Genomic DNA, 21,547 nt, shown 5'->3' on the forward strand with positions numbered 1-21,547 from the left:
AAAGAGAACTTTGCGTTAGATCCTAGGGTGCTACCAAAACAACCAATACAAATTGGGAGTCGGTAGTCTATTGAGTGTGATACTGCCAGGAGACTCCCTTTTATCAGAGTGGCATGGGGCTTAGGGACTATCGGGTTACGCCAAGAGGAATTACCTGTCAGTCTTTTGCTCCGTACTTTGCATTGGTCTATATATTACCGACGTACCAGGTGGAGTTGCCCAGTCGCTTTGTCGAGTGCCACTTTCAACGGTCATGTCTTTTTTTCGCCATGCTCGGTATCGGAAAAGGACAGGGATTTATATATCTTCAAATTTTTCTTCCAGGAGCTAAGTCAGAAACACAGTGACTGGTAGCCGCACTCGAATGTCCTGTACTCCATCGCCTTTACGCTGAGTCCTCGGTCGGCCTTACTAGATGGTTCTATATCCAATTTATATCAGATGGAACAACACCCTGCCTCCCGCTACCAACGCAAGCGTCACAGGTAGGGCTAATAAGGAGGACTACGGTATTTAAATTTTGAGTTTGATAGGGTGTCGTGTCAACTAAAGTCCCATATACCAGGATTCATGATTCGATTTGGGAGACTTTGAAGGAGAAGAAGCGGGGTCGGATGTGGAACGGCATTGGAGTCCAAAGAAACAGTATGTTAGAAGCTGGCTTGAGGTAGGGTCTTGTTGTCACTAGCAAGGCAAGAAAGAGTGAGTAGGAATGAAATAGCTGATAAGAATATACAGCAGGTCCAGGAAAGGAATCATTATTGACGATTCCTGCAGCTCGGGGAGGGAAGGGGGCCAATATGTACATGCTTCAATCTTATAAGCAAAAATACACTATAGAGCTTTAGTAGGAAACCACTATTGCTTAATTACGTCGTTTTTTTGTATTACCTCTTGTTATGGCTTAATATAATTTCCAAAATGTGCCGTTATATATAACGGACAAGACCACATGCGTTACACTCATATATCAGGCAAGGGGACTTTGCGAGAGGTATAACTTTACAGCTGATATGAGATTTCAAGGTCATTCAGATAAATTACCTAAGAACATTCTTTGCTATTGGAGATTCTCAGCCCTAGAGAAGACCGGTGAGTTGAACTATACCAAAAAACATACCAAAAAACCAAACTACCCGAGGCCCCACTAGCACTTATCAACAAAAACCAAGTGCAAAAACTAGGGCGTTTTGTTGTTGTTTTTTTGCTTCTTCATAATTGATCAGGAATTTAGCGTATATGCCCTGGGAGAGAAAACCTTATGATTTATCAAAGACTTGAATGGTGTCAAGGTCGTCGGGCAAATGGCTGGGAGACGCGACAAGGTGACCGGTGATCAATTTCGTGAGATTTCGTAACAGTAAGTGGGGGGTTTAGGGTGGTAGGGGGCTTGCATTTTCTGCTGGGAATTTATTGTATACCCTAGTACTACATATAGTAATTCGTACTTCTTACCCCTAGTACTAGTTATGTACGAGTTTGGGAAATCTACCTAAATTTCACCATCGGCTTCTAAGACTTAAATAGGCTGGCAATTTAGGATGGAAGATATCTTGCACTCCTTTTTTTGAAACCATCCTAGGGGCTACAGTCTAAATAAGAACAATTTTGAAGACATGGATACCATTCCTGACACATCCTTAAACCCGGTTTACTGTCTCGCGTGGGGTCACGTGCTTTGAGACGCGGACGCGCCGCAGTGTATAGAGTTGACAGCATGAATTAAGAGGAAACAAACCTCCAATTCGCGCCTTTTCATGTTTTTGTCTCTCGATTTATACGTCACTATTTGTACAATACCTAGAGGTAGCAATTGAAATCGCGAACCTGCAGTGGAGTGTGGTTGGCGTCTATCGAACGCGTCTCGGGCTGTAAGCGTGCATTTCCGCGCAGGGTGGACAAGACGCCTCCGCCCCAGGGCATTCCACCACCACACACCTTTTGACCTTTTTCTTCAATGCTTCTCCTCCTTACTCCTTGACCAATTTCTTTCATCCCACCACACCCTTTTCTCTAGGGGAGGCCTTGACTTCTTTCTCTTCTCCAAATTCTCTAGCTTCTTCTCTGTGTTCCTATAACACGCGGAGACGCGGGTCCTCGACCTCGACTCAGGTTTTTTTTTTCTTTCGTGAGTAGGAGTGCTCGTTCGACTTCGTCCCATCTTTTGTTTTTACTATGGAGTCCTCTCCGTTGAAGAGCCGAGTTGGCTCGATCTTGGGCGTGAAGCGTCCTGCAGCCCTACTGCCTGCCTTTGAGCCGAGCTCGTCGCCCTCCCTTCCTCGGCCTCAAAAGCGTGTAGCACGCGAACCAGATGTCTCCACGTATCCCACCCCGGTCCCGACCTCGTCGACCCATATCATGTCCTCTTCGCCCCCTCCTGGCGTCGCTACCTCTCGCCCCTCCCTGACTCGGTCCTTTTCTGCCGCCCTCGAACGCGCGCCCTTGTCAGCCGTGCCCGCGATAATGTTGTCGGAGAGTGGGGAGTCTATTCTGATGGGCAGATCCAGTGTCTCATGTCATCACCAGCTTGCTGCTAGCCGCATGATATCTCGGGTTCACGTCAAGGCTACATATAAGCCTGCTCCAAACCCGTTCGATCGGGATAGGGTTGAAATCGTGTGCATGGGGTGGAATGGGATAAAGATTCACTGCCAAGGGAGGAAATATGACTTGGCCAAAGGCAAGACCTTTACCTCGGACATCAAAGATGCAGATATCATGATAGATGTTCATGAGGCTCGTGTTCTGGTTCAATGGCCTCGCAGCGAACGAAGGGATTGCCCTTCTACAGACTCGGAACAGACCAGTGACGAAGCAACACCAACCCAGCGACGCCAATCCCGACGAGAGCTGCAGGAGAGCCCGCTTATGGATCGTCAGCGTCTGGCATCACCTGTCTCCCCTTCGCCTGCTGTTCAGCATGACATCCCCCCATCTTCGCCAATTTTCACACCTTCTCGTTCTCGTGCTGCAGTAGTGGTGTTTGAGGATGAGCCCTTTCCATTGAAGCGCCACAACACTGTCACTGGGGTGACCTCCCAGAGTGCTCGTCGTGCTACTGCTATGCTTCACACCTCGCGAGCGAGCGAGTTGAGTGACCTGAATAGATCTGAGGAGTTCTCCGACAATGACGAAGAGAATGATCCTATCATCCACTCGTTTGGACCATTCGGAGAGAACCTTCTTCCTCGTATGGCTTCTTTCACTGCGGGTGATTCCCCCGTTCACCCTGCTCGTTCTCCTCGCAGCCTGCTGCCCGCCCAACCCCTCCAACCTACCCGGTCTCCTAATCAGCCAACCACCGTCCACGAGGACAGGGAATCCGAGACTCCCGAGGCCAAGCCCCAGTATACCGATGAACGGTCTGAGAGAGTCCGCAACCATGCTGCTAATCAACTCGCCTTCTCCCGGCTGTCCTCCACACCCTTCTCCACCATATTGAACAACCTCCCTCCCGCGTACTGGAAGTCCGGTCACGAGTACGTCACCAGTCTTGCCAGGTCTGATATCCGCAACATTCTCGAATCGACCAAGTTTATTGGCAGAGTTGCCCGTGAAGGCAAGGATGCAGCTGGCAAGCCACTTGAGAGTGAATATTACTACATTCCTGATGAGGATGACGATGCGATGCGCCGGTCTGCTGTTGTGGACGATCTTCGGAAGCCTGGCCTGCGCAACTGTCGGAAGCAGCACAAGGTTAGTACCTCCTCTATGTCCCCTATACATCCATTGATGTACCTGAACCCAACTAACTTGTTTCCAGCAATACTTCTGGCGTAAGCCCAAATGAATCATTGATCGAATAAGTTCCTATGTCTTTCTGCCGTCTGATTGACTTTCTCAGTACATATTTCCAGTGATTCTTTGTCTCCCTGGCTGTTAGGGAGGCTCGCATAGCGTGGCGTGAGGCATACCCTGTTTTTAATTTCTTTCCGTCAACATCCTTTTTTTTTTTTTTTTTTTTGCTTTGTTCCTCGGTGGTATCATTTTCTCGTTGCAACATCAATGTGTATGATACCTTGGTCTCCAAAAAGCACATGTATATCGTTTTGGTGGGACCTTGGGTATTCCAAAGTTGGTTTCCAACGCGTCATGTTTCCTTCGGCCATCGTTGGCCGTTTTGTTTGCCCTAGATATCAGTTATTCTGATACCAGCTCTCATGTGTTGCAGGTGTCTCTTCAAAGAGACACTTCGCCAGTTTGACACTCAGTGTTTCCCGACACTCTTAAAGTCACGCGCCCTCCGCGGACTACTTGTATCCTACTTCTGCTTTTGCCTCGTTGGTTTTGCTATTTTGTCAGGATGCTTTCCAATGGTTGAACGCACTCACGACTTGTATGTTAGCTCATCAATTTCAATATACCAGTTTGAAGAATTTGTTACCTTTGTATTATATTGGATGCAATGGTGTAGTACCTGTATAGTTTTGGTATGTTTTGTTAGCAGAAATAAAACTGGATACCATACTCCAGCCAGGCTATATAGTATAGTGAAGTCATTTAGTCACAAAGCATTAGACTCGCCTGGATCAAGGTGATACAGCAGATGCTCGCTACAGGGTTTGTGCCATTACTGTCTTAATATCACGTTCATGTACAAACACAACCCTTGAGAAATTCTACAATGCTAGACATATTATCATTGTGTTAGATGAAATTGCCCGTATCTTTACTACTTTGTGTATCAATTGTTCCACTCCTAGGATGGCTTGATGTCTTCGCCACCCACACGTCATATCTACCTCCTCCGCCTAGATGGAGATAAATACTTACCCATGCCTTGTGAGAGGTTCTTTCCACATGTATCATATCTGTAAAATCGACTAGGGTCAATTTCACTCATTGCCACACCGCACATCTAGAGTTTGAATACCCCGCACCAAAGAGGTATAAAAGGACGAGCGATGAGCTGCGAACGCAACATGGAACCGATATCTTTTTCTATCATAGTATTATCATAAGCCAGCTCCAAGCCAGTGGCTAGAAGAATACTACGCGCCAATATCGATCTTATTCTTATCCACCTATATCACTCAAAATGGCATCAAACAACAAAAATGATAATTACGGTCAATTTCCGAATACTGGCAAAGAACACACTGTCATTCTCCCATTCAATCAGAACACCAATCCTTCAACCAATACAGCCAGGCCATCCGGTCCCTACCGAGATAACACATCTACGGAGAAGTCGTGGAAGCCAAGTTTTGATCGCCAACATAGCTGGAGTACCCAGGACCACAAGCATCAGCTGCAAGAACGACTGCATGGGTCGGAAAAGGGAAAGGAGATGGGGTTCACAGAGGCACATAGTGGGGATTAGAATGCTTCGAAATAGTATTTAGTGCTGCGATGATCGTCTTTTGGTGCATGGGTAACTCATGGTGGGACCATACGAAGTGGGGATGTTTGGGGACAATGAATGATGGGATTTTTTTTAAATTGAGCATCACAAAAGGGTTGAAATGAAATTGAAAGAATAGCATTGAGAAAGTGTTAAGATGAAAATAACAAAATGAAGTACAACAAGAATAGTCTGCAGCTCATGCGGCCTCTTATGTGCTTGACGACGTGCGTATATTTGAAACGTTTTGTGTAAGAACATCCCAATGTGCTTCTGGATGTTATTTTTAGACGTATTTCTAAACGTCTTTTTTAGATATATACAAAAGCGCCAAAAAAATATAAAACAGTGCAGATGACCTTTTCTATGTATAACCTTTGAAGTGAAGTGAAGTTATCGCACAAGTCCGGTGGATAAATGGATAAGCAAATAAAAGTCCGCCTTCCACCTCCGCTCCGCCTTGGACCTTTGGACCTTTGGACCTGCACTCTGAGCTTCTCTTCACTTCAAAGCTTTGAGCTTTGACCTGTTCTCTTCTCTTTTCTTTTCCCCCAATGTGGCATTCAAGTCACTTATGCGCTTTCCTCTCGGACATTCAGAAAGGACCCCACGATTGAGCCTGTGTGACACACAGCCATGGATCGCCAACGTAAAAGTACGGTCTATCGCACCTCACCCTGGAGATTTTGACTAACATCTGGCTTTTCTATTGCAGGGGAGCTTCGCGACCTGAACGAGCGAGTCTGGACAGGCGAATCTGGTGAGATCTTATCTAACTCCCTTTATGACGAAATGCCATTGCAGCCCACTTTCAGGGTGGTTCTAACAACTTGCAAGATTTATTCTCCACTAGCAAGTCCCTTGACTCAGCGCTCAAGAAGAACACTGCCTTCATCAAACGTCTACGCACCGGCATTAGTGCCTCCGCCCTTTCCACGTTTCTCGCTGACATCCGCACCCTCTCGCTCCACAAGTACCTTTCCGAGATCATTTCCGCCTGTTACGAAGGCCTCTGCAAGCTAAAATCCCCCGGAGAAATTGCCGCTGGAGTAGAGGTCGTGAGTGCGCTGCACCAGCGTTTCGGGCCCTGGGAATTCACTCGGCAAATCGGCTGGCTGCTCGGCCGCGGACTGAGCACACCGGATAAAGCGCAGCTCAAGGCGCTTAGCCAGGAGATCCGCGAACGCGAAGAGAAAGATCGTCTGTCTCGGCATCGCGTTCTTCTCCGCGTTGTTACGGAGCTTTGGCTGGTCAATGTGCTGAAGACCCTCGATGACGTCGAGCGGCCCGAGGAACTGGGTGCGAAGGGCAAAGAGGGTGCAGTTGGCATTGGGAGCAAGCCGTCCGATGCGCCGTTGAAAGCCAAGACTCCCGCTGCGGGCGCGAAGGACCAGGACAAACAGGCTGACCCGTTCCCATTGGAGGTTCTGAAAGAATTGCTCGGTCATGACCGTGATCATACGAACCTGCCCCTTGCAGTCTTGTTTGTGAAAAGTTTCAGCTGGGATATCGTCGGCTCGAAACTTGCCGAAGATGGTAGGAAAACCGTTGAGGCGGATGGCGCTACTACTACTTCTGGCATGGACGCGCAGACTATGGAAACTAATGGGGATGTCCACTCGGAGACCGATTTGCCCCTGACCCCAGAGAAAATTCAGCAGCGGTTTAGAAATATCCTGAACCGGTATCTTGAGGATGTCAAAGCCCACGTGGTTCGAGACCAGAGAGCGCTCGCACAACAAAACCGCCGTAATGCCGAGGCATACGTGAAGAGTGGTGAAATCTTCGAGGACCGCCAGGCTAATTTCGAGAAGCAGTCCAAGATCCTGGAGAAGCTTGTGGCCAATACCCAGGTGCTGTGCGAGGCTTTGGGAACCGATATGCCCGATCTAGCCGAGAAGGAACCCACCGATGCTTCTGCCAGTGGTGGCATTGGCCTTGTGAAGACCACTGACTACCTACGAGGCCAAGGCGAAGGTGCTGGGATTTGGGAAGACGAAGAAGAGAGACGCTTCTATGAGAATCTGGTCGATTTGAAGGGCAAGGTGCCTGCAGTCTTGCTCGAGGACGGCAAAAAGAAGAAGACCGAAGGCGAGGAGTCTGGTAAAAAGAAGCCAGATGGTGAAACTGCCGACTCTGCCGAGCCTTCGGACGAGAAGTCTGCCGCAGAGGCGGATGACCAGTCGACTGCCATTGCTAGCAAGACTGTGGGTGCGCAGGTAGACTCCCTTCTTGCCAAGCTCCCTGAGTTACAGACCAAAGATCAAGTCGACCAGTTTGCCCTCGATTTCTGCTGGGTCAACTCTAAAGCATCACGAAACAGACTAGTCAAAGCGGTATCGGACATCCCCAAGGGTCGTATTGATCTTTTGCCTCTGTATTCTCGTTTGGTGGCAACGCTTGGACAGTACCTGCCAGATATTCCACAGGGACTGACCACATACCTCGACGAAGAGTTCCGAAGTCTGCAGCGGCGTAAGTCTAAGGAATTCCTCGGTCAGGTACGCATGAGCAATGTTCGCTACCTAGCTGAACTGACCAAGTTTGGTGTCGTTCCGGAGCATATCATCTTCCATTGCTTCAAGGTTTCCCTCGACGAATTTTCGCGCATGAACATCGAAATTATCGGCCATTTGCTGGAGAACTGCGGCCGTTACCTTCTGCGCAACCCCGAATCATCACCTCGGATGGCTTCTTTCCTCGAGACCTTGAGTCGCAAGAAGACCGTGCAGCATCTGGCCCAGCAGGAGCGGATGGTTATCGAAAATGCCATCTACTATGTTGACCCGCCACCACGACCAGCGATCCAGCAGAAGGAACGTACGCCTATGGAGCTGTACATCCGCCGGCTAATTTACCTGGATATGAACAAGCGGAATTACACCAAGATCTTGAAATCCATCCGCAAACTTCACTGGGAGGAGCGAGAGGTCGTCGAGATTCTGGAACGTGTGTTCAGCAAACCAGTCAAGGTGAAATATGGCAGCATTCATCTTCTGGCAATTCTTGTGAGTGCTCTGTACCGGTACCACCAAGATTTCGTGATTGGTATCGTCGACAACGTCCTGGAGCAGGTTACGCTTGGCCTCGAGCAGAATGACTTCAAGTTTAACCAGAAGCGTATTGCGGAAATCAAATATCTAGGTGAGCTCTACAACTACAAGATGATCGATTCCCCGGTGATCTTCGATACTTTGTACCGCATTATCACATTTGGCCATGAAGGTGGTACCCCGGCCCCTGGAAAAATTAGTATGCTGGACTTGCCAGACGACTACTTCCGCTTGCGCTTGGCATGCACTCTTCTAGATACATGTGGTCACTGTTTCGATCGTGGATCTGCAAAGAAGAAACTGGACTTTTTCCTTGCCTTCTTCCAGTACTACTTATTTACCAAGGATCCGTTGCCCATGGATGTCGATTTCCTTGTCCAGGACACATATCACTCTATCCGCCCGCAGTGGAAGCTTGCTACCGATGGTGAAGAAGCAACCCGCATTTTCACCGAAGCTGTTGCCCTGAACTACAACGTGCAGGACTCCGAGAGACCCGTTGAAGCCGACGAAGAAGACGCTGAGAGCAGCTCTTCTGACGAGGACCTTGAGGAGGATGCTATTCACGAAATAGACGAAGACCAGGAATCCAGCGATGAGGCCGAAGTAGGTCCCCCATCTCGTCTACATGAAGTACGCCCTATTAACCCGTTTAACCCGTTGAAGGCGTCTGGACCCAACCCGGAGGCAAATGACGACAGCGATAGCGAGTCTGAGGACGAACAAATAATTGTCACCAGACAGGAAGAGGAACGAGACCCAGTAACCGAGGCTGAATTTGATCGAGAATTCGAAAAGATGATGGCCGAGAGCATGGACTCGAGACGGTTTGAACGCAAGACTGTCTTTGATATTCCTCTTCCCATGAAGCGCCCCCGCGAAAACATGCCCAGCGATTCCAGCCCTGAGCCCATCCCGGCAGAACCTGTTGCGCCCAAGACCATGGCCTTCTCTCTGATGACAAAGAAGGGAAACAAGCAACAGGTGGGCCTTTCTACCCGTATCCGCAATCTTCTGCAAATTGCTAATCATATCTAGACCCGCACCATTGATCTCCCATCGGACTCGACCTTTGCTATTGCCATGCGGAGCCAGCAACAAGCCGACCGGGAAGAACAACAGCGCATCAAGAACCTGGTCCTGAACTACGAGGCGTCGACCGAACCAGAACCTACTGAGAGTGAGCAATATCCCCTGCTCAATCGGCAGAACCTCGAACTGAGACATCCCAAAGCAGAAACCCAGGAAAAGCGTGCTCCCACTGGCCAACGGACGGATAAAGCCGGCGCGAACCGGTCCGCCTTCCGTTCCCGCAAGCTCCAGCTTAGCGACGTCAATTGGTAATGAATGCTGCTACTATCTGGACCGAGGTCCATATTCACTTGACACAGCAGCTAGCGCCTTTCCCTGGGGAAGGTTGCCATCCCACCATGGAGCAATTCTTCCGTCTCTGCACTGCCTAGTGTGAAAACTCTTGGTTCAACCCAATGAGCTTATCTATGGTATACGTCGCACACAAGCGCGAGTATGCAATGCCGTATGAGTATGACCAGGAATCCGTTCTCGCTAATGGAACCTACCCCTTCACGAATGCCATTGAAATGGATGCACCCCTGTTGCTGCCCGGGATCCTTCTTTTTATCACTTTCCCATCCTGACTGGCGAGTTGAGCTGGGCGGAGAACTCGATGTTCCTCATCCCTGCATACAGAATCCTGAATCCCGATATGGTCGCCAATCATGTACCATGGCGAAAGACATCACCGCTTTGCTGCCCTCTTGTGAAGATCGTACACTATTCGATCTAGGGGTGATGGGGTTAAATTGCTCGGAGAAAGAGAATCAACCAGACTGGATGGATACACGAAGATGAATGTTATGCTATGGATGTATGTCTTAGCCAGATATCTATTGTCTAGCAGTAGTAATCAATGTAACCGAATTTCTTTGCACCAAGAAGATGAGATGATTTTTAAAAACAGTCTGAACGTACAATTGTCATCGCAGTGGCATGTGTATCAAAAGAGACCCTAGTGCCAGAGAGATGATTGAATTCGAAGGCAGCGCAAAGAAGCAAGAAGGGCAAGCAAAGGTCTGCTGTTAAATTAAGCTTTTAGGTGTTGTAATGTTAAGCGGCCTTATTGCCCTGAAGTCTGGGCTAGAACTGGATGTATTGCAACGTCTTATTATAATCCAGAGGTAGTAAACTCAACCTAGAGATACAGTGATTACACAAGAGTATCTGACTTGTTTTGCTAAAGAGCAACTTATTTCAGAGTTAATCACTGACCAGTTTGATCTAGTGATACTTGTTTCGGTCCGAGAAATCTGTGTTCTCAAGGTACACCTCGATCTAAAGAGAAAGGCCCATTAGTCTCATGATAAGATTCCTAGATCAAAAAGATGTTACAAACCTTGTTGGTCATCTTTGAAGCGACATCCTTGCAGCACAGACAAGCGGCAAGACCCAAGATGCCGAAGGCCATGGATACCATCGCCACCACACTAGAAGATATTGTTAGAAATCGCTTCTTCCTCCTTGTTCCATTCGGAGAGCGTGGACGAGAGCTGTGTGCTTACAAGATTGCTTTGCAGTAGGCTTGACTGAGAGCCGCCTCTGCTGCCGCAACTACGGCAGGACTATATGATATCATTGCAGCGGGCCCTTGAGACACCACCCTCATTAGCTCTGCGATCTTGGACTCCGGAAGTCCCGCGGAGATGGCAGCGGAGGGGACATATATAGCTGTATATTTCGCTAACGAGTTACTGTAGACTGTTTGGTAAATTGAAGTCGCAACTAAAGATAAGAGTTAGTATGGTTCAAGATGATGGATCGGTATGACGAGCAAAATTGGGCAATACAAAAAAAACATACCAGCTCCAGCAGCAAAGCGAATGCACCCCGAGATCCCACCACTAACCCCGAGATTCTTATGCTCAACACCCATCTGTGTAATAGCAATACTCAAATACAGAGCCCACCCAAACCCAGCCTGAGAGAGGAAGATAAAAGCAATCATAGTCCCCTTATTAGTCGGCGTAACAATCCCAAGCAATGAGCCAAAAACAACCATAACAAACACAGACCCGGTAAGTTGCCAGTGCCAATGTCGCAACGTACTACCAAAGCATGTGAGAAGTATAGCACCGAAGAAGATAGCAAAGCCTTGCGGCAACGACAGAATAACAGAGTACTTCCAGTCTGCACCGCCGTTTGTATAGAACACCGTTATCATCTGCGGCCACAGAATGCTAGACGAGTAATAGAACATATTGACGACGCCCAGCGCAATGACGGGCGCTGTGAAGTCGCGGCCCCACGAGCTGGCGAAGACATACGCGGGTGTCAGCGGGTATTTCAGATTGCCGAAGGACTCCCACAGCGCGAAGCAGACGAGCACAGCCGCGCCGACGACTAGCGGGGCCACGACGTGCACATCGTTTGAGTCGTACACGCCCGCCCATACAATGCCAATTAGGAAGGGGACTGCGCCACCAATGAATAGAAAGGCGCCGAGATAGTCTAGGGACTTGAAAGCTTCTTTGTATGGGATGCCGAGTCTGGGGTTTCTGTTAGCTTGTTTGGTTTCACTGAACAAGGCTTGGAGGCGGACTTACGGGTGCCTGGGAGGGTGGTAGAGGAATAACAGGCCGGAGAATGATAGACCTTGGAAGATAGCCACGCCCCAGAAGTTCCAGGCCCAAGTTCCGAGCTCGTAGCCATAGCGGGCTGTCACTGGTGCGACAATGACGGCTATGTAGACTGTGAAATCTGCGATCACGACTCCGATGTGTCGCCATTTATTGGGGAGGAGTTCAGGTAGGGCGAATGCAGCCATCTATGAATGATCTTTTAGCTGAAACGCTGAAAAAGAGATGGGTATAGATCGGAGGTTCATACCTGACAGTTTGCACCGCCAAAACCGGATATAACGAGTCCGGCAATGACTTGGTTGGTGCTCTTGGCTGATGCTACCACAATATGACCGATGAAGCATACCTAGAGGAATGTTAAAAGCACCATCTAATATTGCTGTAGCGATCAAATTTACCAAATTACCTAGAACCAAGAACCAGCGTCGACCTAAAAGATCGGTGTTTGGGCCACTGTGAAATTCAATGAGCTTTGGATTGGGAGGATATCGGTATTTCAGACACAGACAAGATCAAGAAAGCGCAGGTGATTGATATTGTCCAAGCCTATAATTGAATTAGATCTTTTGTCCAGTGGAATATTTTGAATACAATTCACACACTGGAACGAACCAAATATATCCAGTGGGATCGCCCATATCAGCAGAGATCATGTTGCCAATTGCCGACACAACGGGGACAGGCCAGAAAGAGAGGCCATAACCAATAGAAAGAATCTATATATACGATTAGCATGCACATAATAATCAATTTGTCATATTACTTACCGAAGAGACAATCCATGTCTTCAAAGTGACAACCGGCTCAATTGATTCATTGGCAACAGAAGGCGATCTTGGTGTCTCCGTTGGAGAACCAGCATGCACCGTATTCTTTTCTGTATCCACAGCCATGCTCCGATGCAATACTGCAATGGATGGAAGAAGGAAAATAAAAAGAGAAACAAGTTTAACAATAATTCCTAACGGGTGACCACTATAGTTTAATCATACGAAGAGAGGGGCTTAGGATCGTCTCGCGCTAACATCCACTACAATATGAGTAACTCCCGAGAATGGAGTCTTTTGTTTTTCTCAAAGTGATTCTTTCTCCATTGACTACCAAAACCATCTTCTCCCATATGATGGGCTCACAAATTGAAAGTCGGGTTGCTATTGTCGCAGGGGCCACTGTCAGTACAATGAAACGGAGTACGCAGGGCTCGCTATCAGTCACTGACTAAAGTTCCTTTACAGTCTGGCATGGGGATTGACCTTGCCAAGAATCTCTGCGCAAAAGGATGGAAGGTCGCTTGCGTAGGTCGGCGCCATTCGGCCGGCGAAGCCCTCCTGAAAGATCTGCCGCACGACAGAGCGCACTTCTTTGCCGCAGATGTCTCCAACTACGGAGAGTATGCTAGTGTATTCAGAAAAGTACAGGAGCTCTGGGGACGGATTGATGTATTATGCGCCAATGCTGGCATTGTCGATACTTCTTCCATCTACATCTACGACTCGAAGAACAACAGCGTCGACAACATCCCGCCGGCACCAGATATGTCCGTGGTAGATATCAACTACAAGGGTATTGTGTATGGTACACAGCTGGCAATTCATTTCATGCGCCATAATCCGCAGCCTGGTGGTCGCATAGTCGTTACAGGTAGTATTGGCGCGATCTTCCCCCACGAGTCATATCCTGTATACTGTGGCTCCAAGGCTGCAGTGAACCACTTCGTACGGGGCGTTGCTCCGTTGCTGAAGCAAAAGGAGAATATCTTGATCAATTGTGTCATGCCGGGGATTGTGAGCACGCCTATTGTACCGCCCGAGATGATTGCTGCTGTCACTCCTGAATGGTGAGATTTTGTTCCGCCTTTGCGCAGCATTGCAGAGTGCTAACATCGCTTTGCATTTAGTCTCACTCCTGTGCATACCATTCTCAAAGGCTATGAAACCTTTTTAGAAGACTCGACGGGCATGGCAGGTGAGCTATTAGAGTGCTCAGCTGACAAGCTGATCTACTACCAGATGCCCAAACCTGGAAATGGTCATATCACAAAGCGGGCTGTCACAGTCTGGGAGCCCCTGTTCCGCATCATGCATGGCGAAGATTCCGAGCTGCCGGACGCCATCCCGTGAGCATCGGGGGAGTTAACTACAACCCGACACTACCATTGCCCTAACTGGCTAGCGTCATAAAAAAGTACAGCTAGGCTCCACTACTAGCACAGCCTGCGGCGATCTTCCCCCTCGAACTCATAACCTTGCGTGTCAAATAATCTCAAGCGAGCCAATAGTAGCGCTGTTTCTGCTGCCTCATTTGTCTTCCTCGCGGCAACAGGGTTGTTCTCTTCCGCGTGGGTCTGAAACGGCGCAAAATGTGATCTATCATCTGTCATATGGTTTATTTTGTTTCTTGTTTCTTGCGTTACCGCTCATGCCTCGAGCCTTATGTATTGAACTCCACTACCCTCGATATTGGCCCGTGTCTTTCCCGCGTTAACGCTCTGCTCATGACTTGGCCCCCGTGCAACGGTGATGAGCTAGTGACTTCACAACGAAGTGGTGCTGGTACCAGACGGCTCGTCAGTGTCATATATATAGGCTCAAGTTTTAGGTTCGACTGTTTGTACCCACTGACAGTCGGTATTTGACCGAAATTTGTCCTTACCATGTAACCTCAAAGGTAACGACGAAGATCATTAACTATCGCAGAGACCAAAAAATCCCAAAAAATAAGGCTAACCAATTGTACCTCAAAGTAACCCCAATCCCATCATCTAACTATTAAGAACAGCACCCACCTGATTCTCGACTACCGTCGCCTCCATAACCTCGCGCATACCCTCATCACAAAAAGCATGCTGATCCCGGAAGTAAAAACCGCGATCTGAAATCTCCACCGCAACTCCGTACAGTTCCTCCAGGGGCAAGTGCTTTCCAGGTGTATCAGTCAGCCCCCGGCCCACGGGCTCGCCCCCGTCCACAAGCTGGAGGACAATTTGGGCAATCCTTTCCACATCGATAAAACGGTTAGGCGGGAAACTGCCCCACCCCGTCGAGTCGACAAGATTGGTGCGCACGATTCCTGGGCAGATGGCGTTGACGCGGATCCCGCTTGCGCGAAAGTGTTGCGATATTGAACGCATGAACCCTATTACGCCGACTGGGCAGTGTTAGTATTGGTCGTTTAATCAAGACCAAAATTAAAAAATTTAGTTGATATGTGGTATGCGGTATGCGATCATTATCGATAGATCACATCAATATCATATGATAGTACAATAGTACGTGGGGAGGTAGATAGGGGATATTGTATGATGGACAAAGGGGTGGGGACTCACATTTGGCCGCAGAGTAGAGCGGCGAATAGAAAGAAGGATACAACCCACCACAGCTAGCAGTCATAACCAAGCTCGAGCCTTGGCCCCTGCGAGGCGAGTGACGGAAATAATGCTGGGCCAGGTAAGCCGTGAATATGACGCCCTTCAGATCAGCGTCGATCGAGAGTAGGTCCGGCTCCGGCGGCGGGCAGACATCCCTGCCGTTCTCTGCTTGTAGTGTGGAGTAGAAATTGGTGCGCTCGATGACACCTGCATTCGCAAATACGAAGTCCAGCTTGCCATGCTGCTGGAACATGCTCTGGAACGCGGCTGCAAGGTCGCTGTATTTTGTCACATTGGCGTGATGGTATGTCGTCCGAGGTAGATCTTTTGCCGTATGGGCTCCACGCTCTGAGTTGATGTCGAGGATGTGGATTTCCCAGTCTTTGCGTAAGGATAGGGTGTTGGCTACGGCCAGGCCCATTCCACTGGCTGTGAATTGGTTTGTTTGAGCTTCTTTTTGTATGCATGGGTTTTATGCGGGGGCTTATCACACCTCCTCCTGTAATTAACGCGACTTTGGCCATTTTCCAGGGACTTTAATGCTGTTTGCGTTGAGTATGTAGTGTGAATCAAGCGCTTGGAGGAACTATTATATCATTCGTAGGTTTTTCGGATAGCTGCGTAAGATTATGATTGTCGCCCTTGCCATCAAAATCTCCACAGCTGGGCTACTCCTTGTTTGAACTGATAATCCCCAATATTGTTGTCTGTTCGGACGATCTGCGGGATCCTGAAACGGCCAGGTATATCCTCTCGAGTAGCAAACAGTCGCCTTTTCATAGACCTCATAGACCTAAGGCTCGGATTCTCCATGTCTGACAGCTGATGTTACATATGCTGTTCAATGCTTTGTTGAGTTTTATAGTCAGCATTTAAGAGTAGAGATCCAAAAGAATATCCGTGTGTCTAATGCATAACCTGATTTCAGTTGAGAGCCCAAAGCGCTTTAGACTCCACATATCAGTCCTTTGTCGCAGGGCAATAGGCCCCCTTCCCATTGGCATTGCTGCTAAACACCTGAACATGCTGTGGGGAAAATTTGGGACACTTGTTTTAGACAGGGGTATTTGCCGTCAGAAAAGACTTCCAACCCTGCATAGATTCCTGTCAAATCCATTTCGGGAATGTGCCCCGTTGCCCATGACACATGCTACTGATGGGATATATCAATAATCACGATTGTATGGAGTAGGTCGGAGTGAGTTATAAGCAACAAAAATATCGATCGCTCATCAATATCACTATGCGCCAGCTACAATTTCCTCACGATTTAGTAAAATGAATGGTGTGGAGACTCGCTCTGCAACAAATGAATTTCCTAGACCTTTGATCTGATCTCGAATTATATCGGGGCGAAGATACTTAGCGAGGTTCCTCTTGTAGCAAGGCTCTGAAGGTGATAGATCCAGGCTGATCGTACCGCTGCTGGTGCTTGATTGATATTAATATCGGGAGATCCTTTCTCCATAGTGTGTCTTGAAGCTCTTATTCTCAAGGCATCCAAGGTTGCTTTTTTTTTCACGAATAAAACTTGTCGCTAGTTTGAATATCCATCATGTCCACCGATGCCTTGACAATCGAGACTTTCACTGAATATGGAATTGGCATGGTGTTTCTCTCAGTCCGACTATATGCCCGACTGTACATAGGCGGTCTTCGTGGGCTCCGGCTTGATGATGCTTTTGCTGTTACTGGCATGGTATGTTTAGTTTGTTCGGGCTGTATGGATTTCTTTTTGACGTCGTGATAGATATTTTGGACCATGCAGACTGCCATCATCTATCTCCTAGGTAAATATCAACGAATGATGATTAACTCTTACAACATAGAGCTAATGTGCAAACAGGGCTGTATGGCAACAACATCGGATTAGACGAGCAAACAGCCATGCTTGTCCCAGACAGCAAAATGTCTGATATGATCCTCGGATCGAAGCTGGCTTTCATGAACTGGATATGGTACATTTGTTATATTTGGTGTCTGAAGGGTGTTCTTCTTTGCCTTTACTGGAAACTCACGTATGCCAACGTATCACCGATCGACAGTCTATGTGAGCACTAAACAAATCTAAAATCTCACAGACAAGGAACCTGGCACCGCCACCTAGTTACAGCAGCTGCAACATTCTGCCTCATTACCTGGTTTGCCTGCCTATTGGCACACATCTGTATCTGCAGACCAGTTGAGCAAAATTGGCAGATCAAGCCCTACGCAGGAGGCAAGTCCGAACAATCATATTCACCTAAAAATCCCCAACTAACCGAGATAGACAATTGCACTCTTCGCGGACCTCTTTACATTGTCATCGCTGTCTTCAACGTAATGCAAGTCGTCCCCAGGAGGTCCCGAATCCCAGAACTTCATTCTAACATCATGATAAACAGGTCCGACGTCTGCATAATTTTAATCCCAATCCCAATTCTCGCCAAACTGCAAATCCCGACCCAACGAAAAATAATCCTGGTAGTGATGTTCTCCTCAGGAATCTTCATTATGATCTGCACAATTCTGCGCGCCCACTACTCACTCTCATCAATCACAGACCTCGGTACAGCACTCGGATGGGCAGACCGCGAATGCTTCGTCGCAGCCATCGTCGCCTCCCTACCCGGCATCAAACCGCTCTTCCGCAACACGCGCTGGCTGGGATCGACGAACCGCAAAAACTCCAAGAGCCCTTACTACAACAACGATGGGTGCAATGGGGGTGGGTCGAAGTCTGGAAAGACGAAGACGTTCGTTTCGTCACAGTCTGGGAAGAGTCGCGGATTTGAACTGGATAGTGTGCTGAATACAAATAGGAGGAGTCGTCGCATTTCCGAGACAGGGAGCGAGGAGTATATTCTTGAGGGAAAGCAGGGCGTGGCGGCTAGTTCTAGGCAGCAGGATCCTATGGCTATTCAGGTTACCATGGAGTATACCCTTGAACATGAACAGGAGGTGTCGGATCAGATCAGACCTTGAAAGGTGTAAACTAATTATGTATGTTTGTATTGATAACCTTGGGATAAATTAAAAATTGTACAGTTGGTGAGAGTGACCAAACCCCTGAGACACCAACTGGTTAGTTACAAAGATGATGTCGATAAATGTTGATATCTTTTGTCGTTGTCCATTTACTATATCGCAGCAGCTTTACATGGGATTTTACATGTGATTTTACAACCCAGTCCAGTGGCAGATTTTAGCCCTTACAAATATCTCAACTGTTTACGCGTGTTCTTACAGGGGTCATCCGGACCCCGTGCACTGCAGAATGTCATTAGCTGTTTCACAGGCGGTGTAACTTGAAGAGCCTCCAATCTCAGACCTGTAGCTGACTACTACTTTCTGAGAGAAGATCAATCGAATATGCTCCAAGTCTGGCGACGGTTAGGTGTTCCTTCAATCACTCACCACTGCCTCTATTATTACTCCACTCGACGATTATCCGACATGGCCCATCCCTGGCCCCACAGCTCATCTCCAGGAGAAGATCAACAAGAGCTGACTACTCGTTAGTAGCGTTGAACTCACTTCCACTGTCCGACAAAACGTCATGTCGCTGACTTTGAATTTAAAGACGATAATCCGCATTCTCACACTGGTGGGAGATGGCTTAATCGAGACAAGCTCGAGCAAAGCTCTCGCCATGTCATATTTGATTTCTCAGCACTGTGCGAGCAGGCCATTCGCGCATGCCCAGGAGCAACTAAAGTTGTCAAATACGAGAAACAGGAAGGTAGATTCAATCGAGTCTTTCTGTTAACAATGGACAATGGACCGTGTGTTGTAGCAAGGATACCTACCAGTATCTCTGGCCCACCAAGCTTAACGACCAACTCCGAAGTTGCAACGATGACCTATTGTAAGGCTTAGCAGTATGTCCGTTTTCTCATGGGTATAGCTGGTATGCTAACTCGCTTGTGTCTCGTATTGTAAAGTCCAAGATCTCGCTTCCGATACCGAAAATTCTTGACTGGAACGATGATTCTTCTAATCCAACTGGAACTGAATATATCATCCAGGAGCATGTCGCGGGTGTTCCGCTGCATCAAGCGTGGCCCACAATGAACATGGAGCAACATATGCTGTGCACAAAAGCGCTTTCATTAATAATGAAAAAGATGGCCTCATTAGACTTCCCAGCATACGGCAGTATATACTTTGCAGATGCACCTCTACACCCGGACGCAAAGATTCCCTTTGAGCAGGGCTTTTGCGTGGGACCGCATTGCAGTCCGGTTTTTTGGAACCGGAATCCTGGGGTAAATGAACATTATGGTGGTCCAAGTCCCAATTGCGGACCTTGGAGAGATCTCACGAGCTATTGTCGAGGCTTGATTGATACCGGTTTCTCTCGTTTGCCCAAAGAAGCAAAAGCAGCAAGTAGTCGCGAGTCTCTGCCCCATCAAGGGTCAATTCAAGACCATATCCGTCTATTGAAAATCACCCAAGAGGTGATGAAAAAATTGGCCGAAGATAAACGCATTGCAGATGCTGCTACACCAGTACTTCTTCACCCAGACTTCCACAAGAGAAATATTTACGTCTCACCCGACGACCCAACCGTGATTACTGGCCTGATAGATTGGCAATCAACAAGTATCGAGCCCGCGTTGACATATGCTCATGAGACACCTGATTTTGCCGCAGTCCCGGCCATTCCCGAGGAAGATCCATCCGATAATGAACAAGATGATCCAGAAGTCTCTAAACAGAAAGAACAAGAACTGAAAGATGCATCCATCTGCCATCAGACATATGATGTGGTCATGACAGCACTTATTCCTAAGCTCCGTCCTGCAAGATTACTTGACCCGACATTTTTCCGACTCTTTCACTACACCCATACAACATGGAGAGACTCTGCTGCCGCTATCCGCCAAGATTTAATTGAGCTTTCGGCTAGCTGGCAAGAACTGGGACTAGAGGGCTCATGTCCATATTCTCCCACAGAAGAGGAATTGAAGCAGCATGCTCGAGACTATGAAGATTTCGAGGCCGTTCAAGCACTCAAGTCATGGCTAAGGAACACCCTTGATACTAATTCTGATGGATGGATTCCGAATGATGCATGGGATGCTGCGAGTACTACCCATCGCGCAGCATATGATGAATGGATACAGACTGCCAAAGAAGCCGAGGCTCGTGGCGAAGACATGACAGTAGCAAAGGCGGATAAGATGTGGCCATTTGATGCTAGATAGAAACAAGGGACGAGAATTGAAAACGTGACGGGTATGGTAAATAGGTAGTCAATTGCGAAAAAATTATAACTTGATGTTTTAACCGCCACTAACTCAATTTAATCTCTACTATTAGTAGATACATATCTAGGCATTTAAGCATTCTTAGTAACTAACCAATATATAGTCCTGCATTTTGACGAAATCGAAGACTTAGATTATTATTGTATTAAAATCTTTTAAACTTCCTAAAGCGAGTAGATACTATATCAACTACATATCAAATCTGTCTTTTGCTTCCATTTTTGCGACCGCTGATTGGCTGGCGCCCGTAATTCCACTTTGCTTCTTTCTGCCGGCCGTATACCGCTATAGAGCAGAGCGCGTATATATATATATTTACTAGATTCAACTTTCAGCCATTCAGCAAAAACAATAGAGGTTTAGGGCTTTCAGGTAATTTGCTGCATTACGAAGCTATGAGAAAATTCCCAAATTCATGGATATAATATAAAATCACGCAATTAACTAGCTTCTTACCTAGTTTATACCCGCTCTTTTCAACACCCAAATATCTCTATTTCTGCCAGTTATTTACGGTATATGATTCTTCCCTGTCGAACTGTAAGCACATACGACCATAGGGTGTGGAAAACAGGGCTTCCCGTCCGCTCAGCCGTACTTAAGCCACACGCCGGTGAGTTAGTAGTTGGGTGGGTGACCACCAGCGAATCCTCACTGTTGTATGTTATTCTTTTTTGTTTTTGTATATTTATTAGATATAGGGTATTTGGATAGGAAGGGCACTACAAGGTGGCCATGACTTGTAAGAACTATAAAACTCAGAAGAGGGAAAATTAGCGCAGACTGCTTGTGTATTAAGTAGCTGCGAGTTTCTACAACACACCATGTACTCACTGCCTTTTGTCATATAAGCCCGAGGCTTATTTCACCACCAC

General features: G+C 47.6%; 8 protein-coding genes across 8 annotated transcripts; 6 read left to right on the plus strand and 2 right to left on the minus strand.

Moving 5' to 3' along the window:
• Positions 1 to 2,175: 2,175 nt before the first annotated feature.
• fhdA (putative transcription factor Tos4) lies at positions 2,176 to 3,790 on the plus strand (the record flags this gene model as incomplete). The annotated part of the gene is made up of 2 exons (XM_057253793.1): positions 2,176 to 3,696; positions 3,764 to 3,790. 2 exons carry the CDS (start codon positions 2,176 to 2,178, stop codon positions 3,788 to 3,790), a joined length of 1,548 nt encoding a protein of 515 aa, XP_057107655.1.
• A 1,248-nt stretch (positions 3,791 to 5,038) lies between these two features.
• On the plus strand, positions 5,039 to 5,323 carry N7479_006098 (uncharacterized protein; the record flags this gene model as incomplete). Its single annotated transcript, XM_057253794.1, has 1 exon — positions 5,039 to 5,323. One exon carries the CDS (start codon positions 5,039 to 5,041, stop codon positions 5,321 to 5,323), a length of 285 nt encoding a protein of 94 aa, XP_057107656.1.
• A 657-nt stretch (positions 5,324 to 5,980) lies between these two features.
• On the plus strand, positions 5,981 to 9,741 carry N7479_006099 (regulator of nonsense transcripts 2; the record flags this gene model as incomplete). Its single annotated transcript, XM_057253795.1, has 4 exons — positions 5,981 to 5,999; positions 6,060 to 6,104; positions 6,182 to 9,381; positions 9,436 to 9,741. 4 exons carry the CDS (start codon positions 5,981 to 5,983, stop codon positions 9,739 to 9,741), a joined length of 3,570 nt encoding a protein of 1,189 aa, XP_057107657.1.
• Positions 9,742 to 10,695: 954 nt separating this feature from the next.
• On the minus strand, positions 10,696 to 12,946 carry N7479_006100 (uncharacterized protein; the record flags this gene model as incomplete). Its single annotated transcript, XM_057253796.1, has 10 exons — positions 10,696 to 10,749; positions 10,811 to 10,901; positions 10,977 to 11,196; positions 11,275 to 11,960; positions 12,018 to 12,238; positions 12,301 to 12,399; positions 12,452 to 12,506; positions 12,562 to 12,599; positions 12,656 to 12,769; positions 12,821 to 12,946. The coding sequence occupies 10 exons, from the start codon at positions 12,944 to 12,946 to the stop codon at positions 10,696 to 10,698; spliced, it is 1,704 nt and encodes a 567-aa protein (XP_057107658.1).
• A 230-nt stretch (positions 12,947 to 13,176) lies between these two features.
• On the plus strand, positions 13,177 to 14,173 carry N7479_006101 (SDR family oxidoreductase; the record flags this gene model as incomplete). The annotated part of the gene is made up of 3 exons (XM_057253797.1): positions 13,177 to 13,224; positions 13,289 to 13,890; positions 13,951 to 14,173. 3 exons carry the CDS (start codon positions 13,177 to 13,179, stop codon positions 14,171 to 14,173), a joined length of 873 nt encoding a protein of 290 aa, XP_057107659.1.
• A 641-nt stretch (positions 14,174 to 14,814) lies between these two features.
• N7479_006102 (uncharacterized protein) lies at positions 14,815 to 15,841 on the minus strand (the record flags this gene model as incomplete). Its single annotated transcript, XM_057253798.1, has 2 exons — positions 14,815 to 15,200; positions 15,379 to 15,841. 2 exons carry the CDS (start codon positions 15,839 to 15,841, stop codon positions 14,815 to 14,817), a joined length of 849 nt encoding a protein of 282 aa, XP_057107660.1.
• Positions 15,842 to 16,975: 1,134 nt separating this feature from the next.
• Positions 16,976 to 18,384, plus strand: N7479_006103 (uncharacterized protein; the record flags this gene model as incomplete). The annotated part of the gene is made up of 4 exons (XM_057253799.1): positions 16,976 to 17,119; positions 17,171 to 17,210; positions 17,267 to 17,438; positions 17,502 to 18,384. The coding sequence occupies 4 exons, from the start codon at positions 16,976 to 16,978 to the stop codon at positions 18,382 to 18,384; spliced, it is 1,239 nt and encodes a 412-aa protein (XP_057107661.1).
• Positions 18,385 to 19,469: 1,085 nt separating this feature from the next.
• N7479_006104 (uncharacterized protein) lies at positions 19,470 to 20,609 on the plus strand (the record flags this gene model as incomplete). Its single annotated transcript, XM_057253800.1, has 1 exon — positions 19,470 to 20,609. The coding sequence occupies one exon, from the start codon at positions 19,470 to 19,472 to the stop codon at positions 20,607 to 20,609; it is 1,140 nt and encodes a 379-aa protein (XP_057107662.1).
• Between the last annotated feature and the right edge of the window lie 938 nt (positions 20,610 to 21,547).

Source organism: Penicillium vulpinum, assembly GCF_028829585.1.
Source record: "Penicillium vulpinum strain IBT 29486 chromosome Unknown utg000003l_segment0_segment0, whole genome shotgun sequence".
Classification (NCBI taxonomy): domain Eukaryota; kingdom Fungi; phylum Ascomycota; class Eurotiomycetes; order Eurotiales; family Aspergillaceae; genus Penicillium; species Penicillium vulpinum.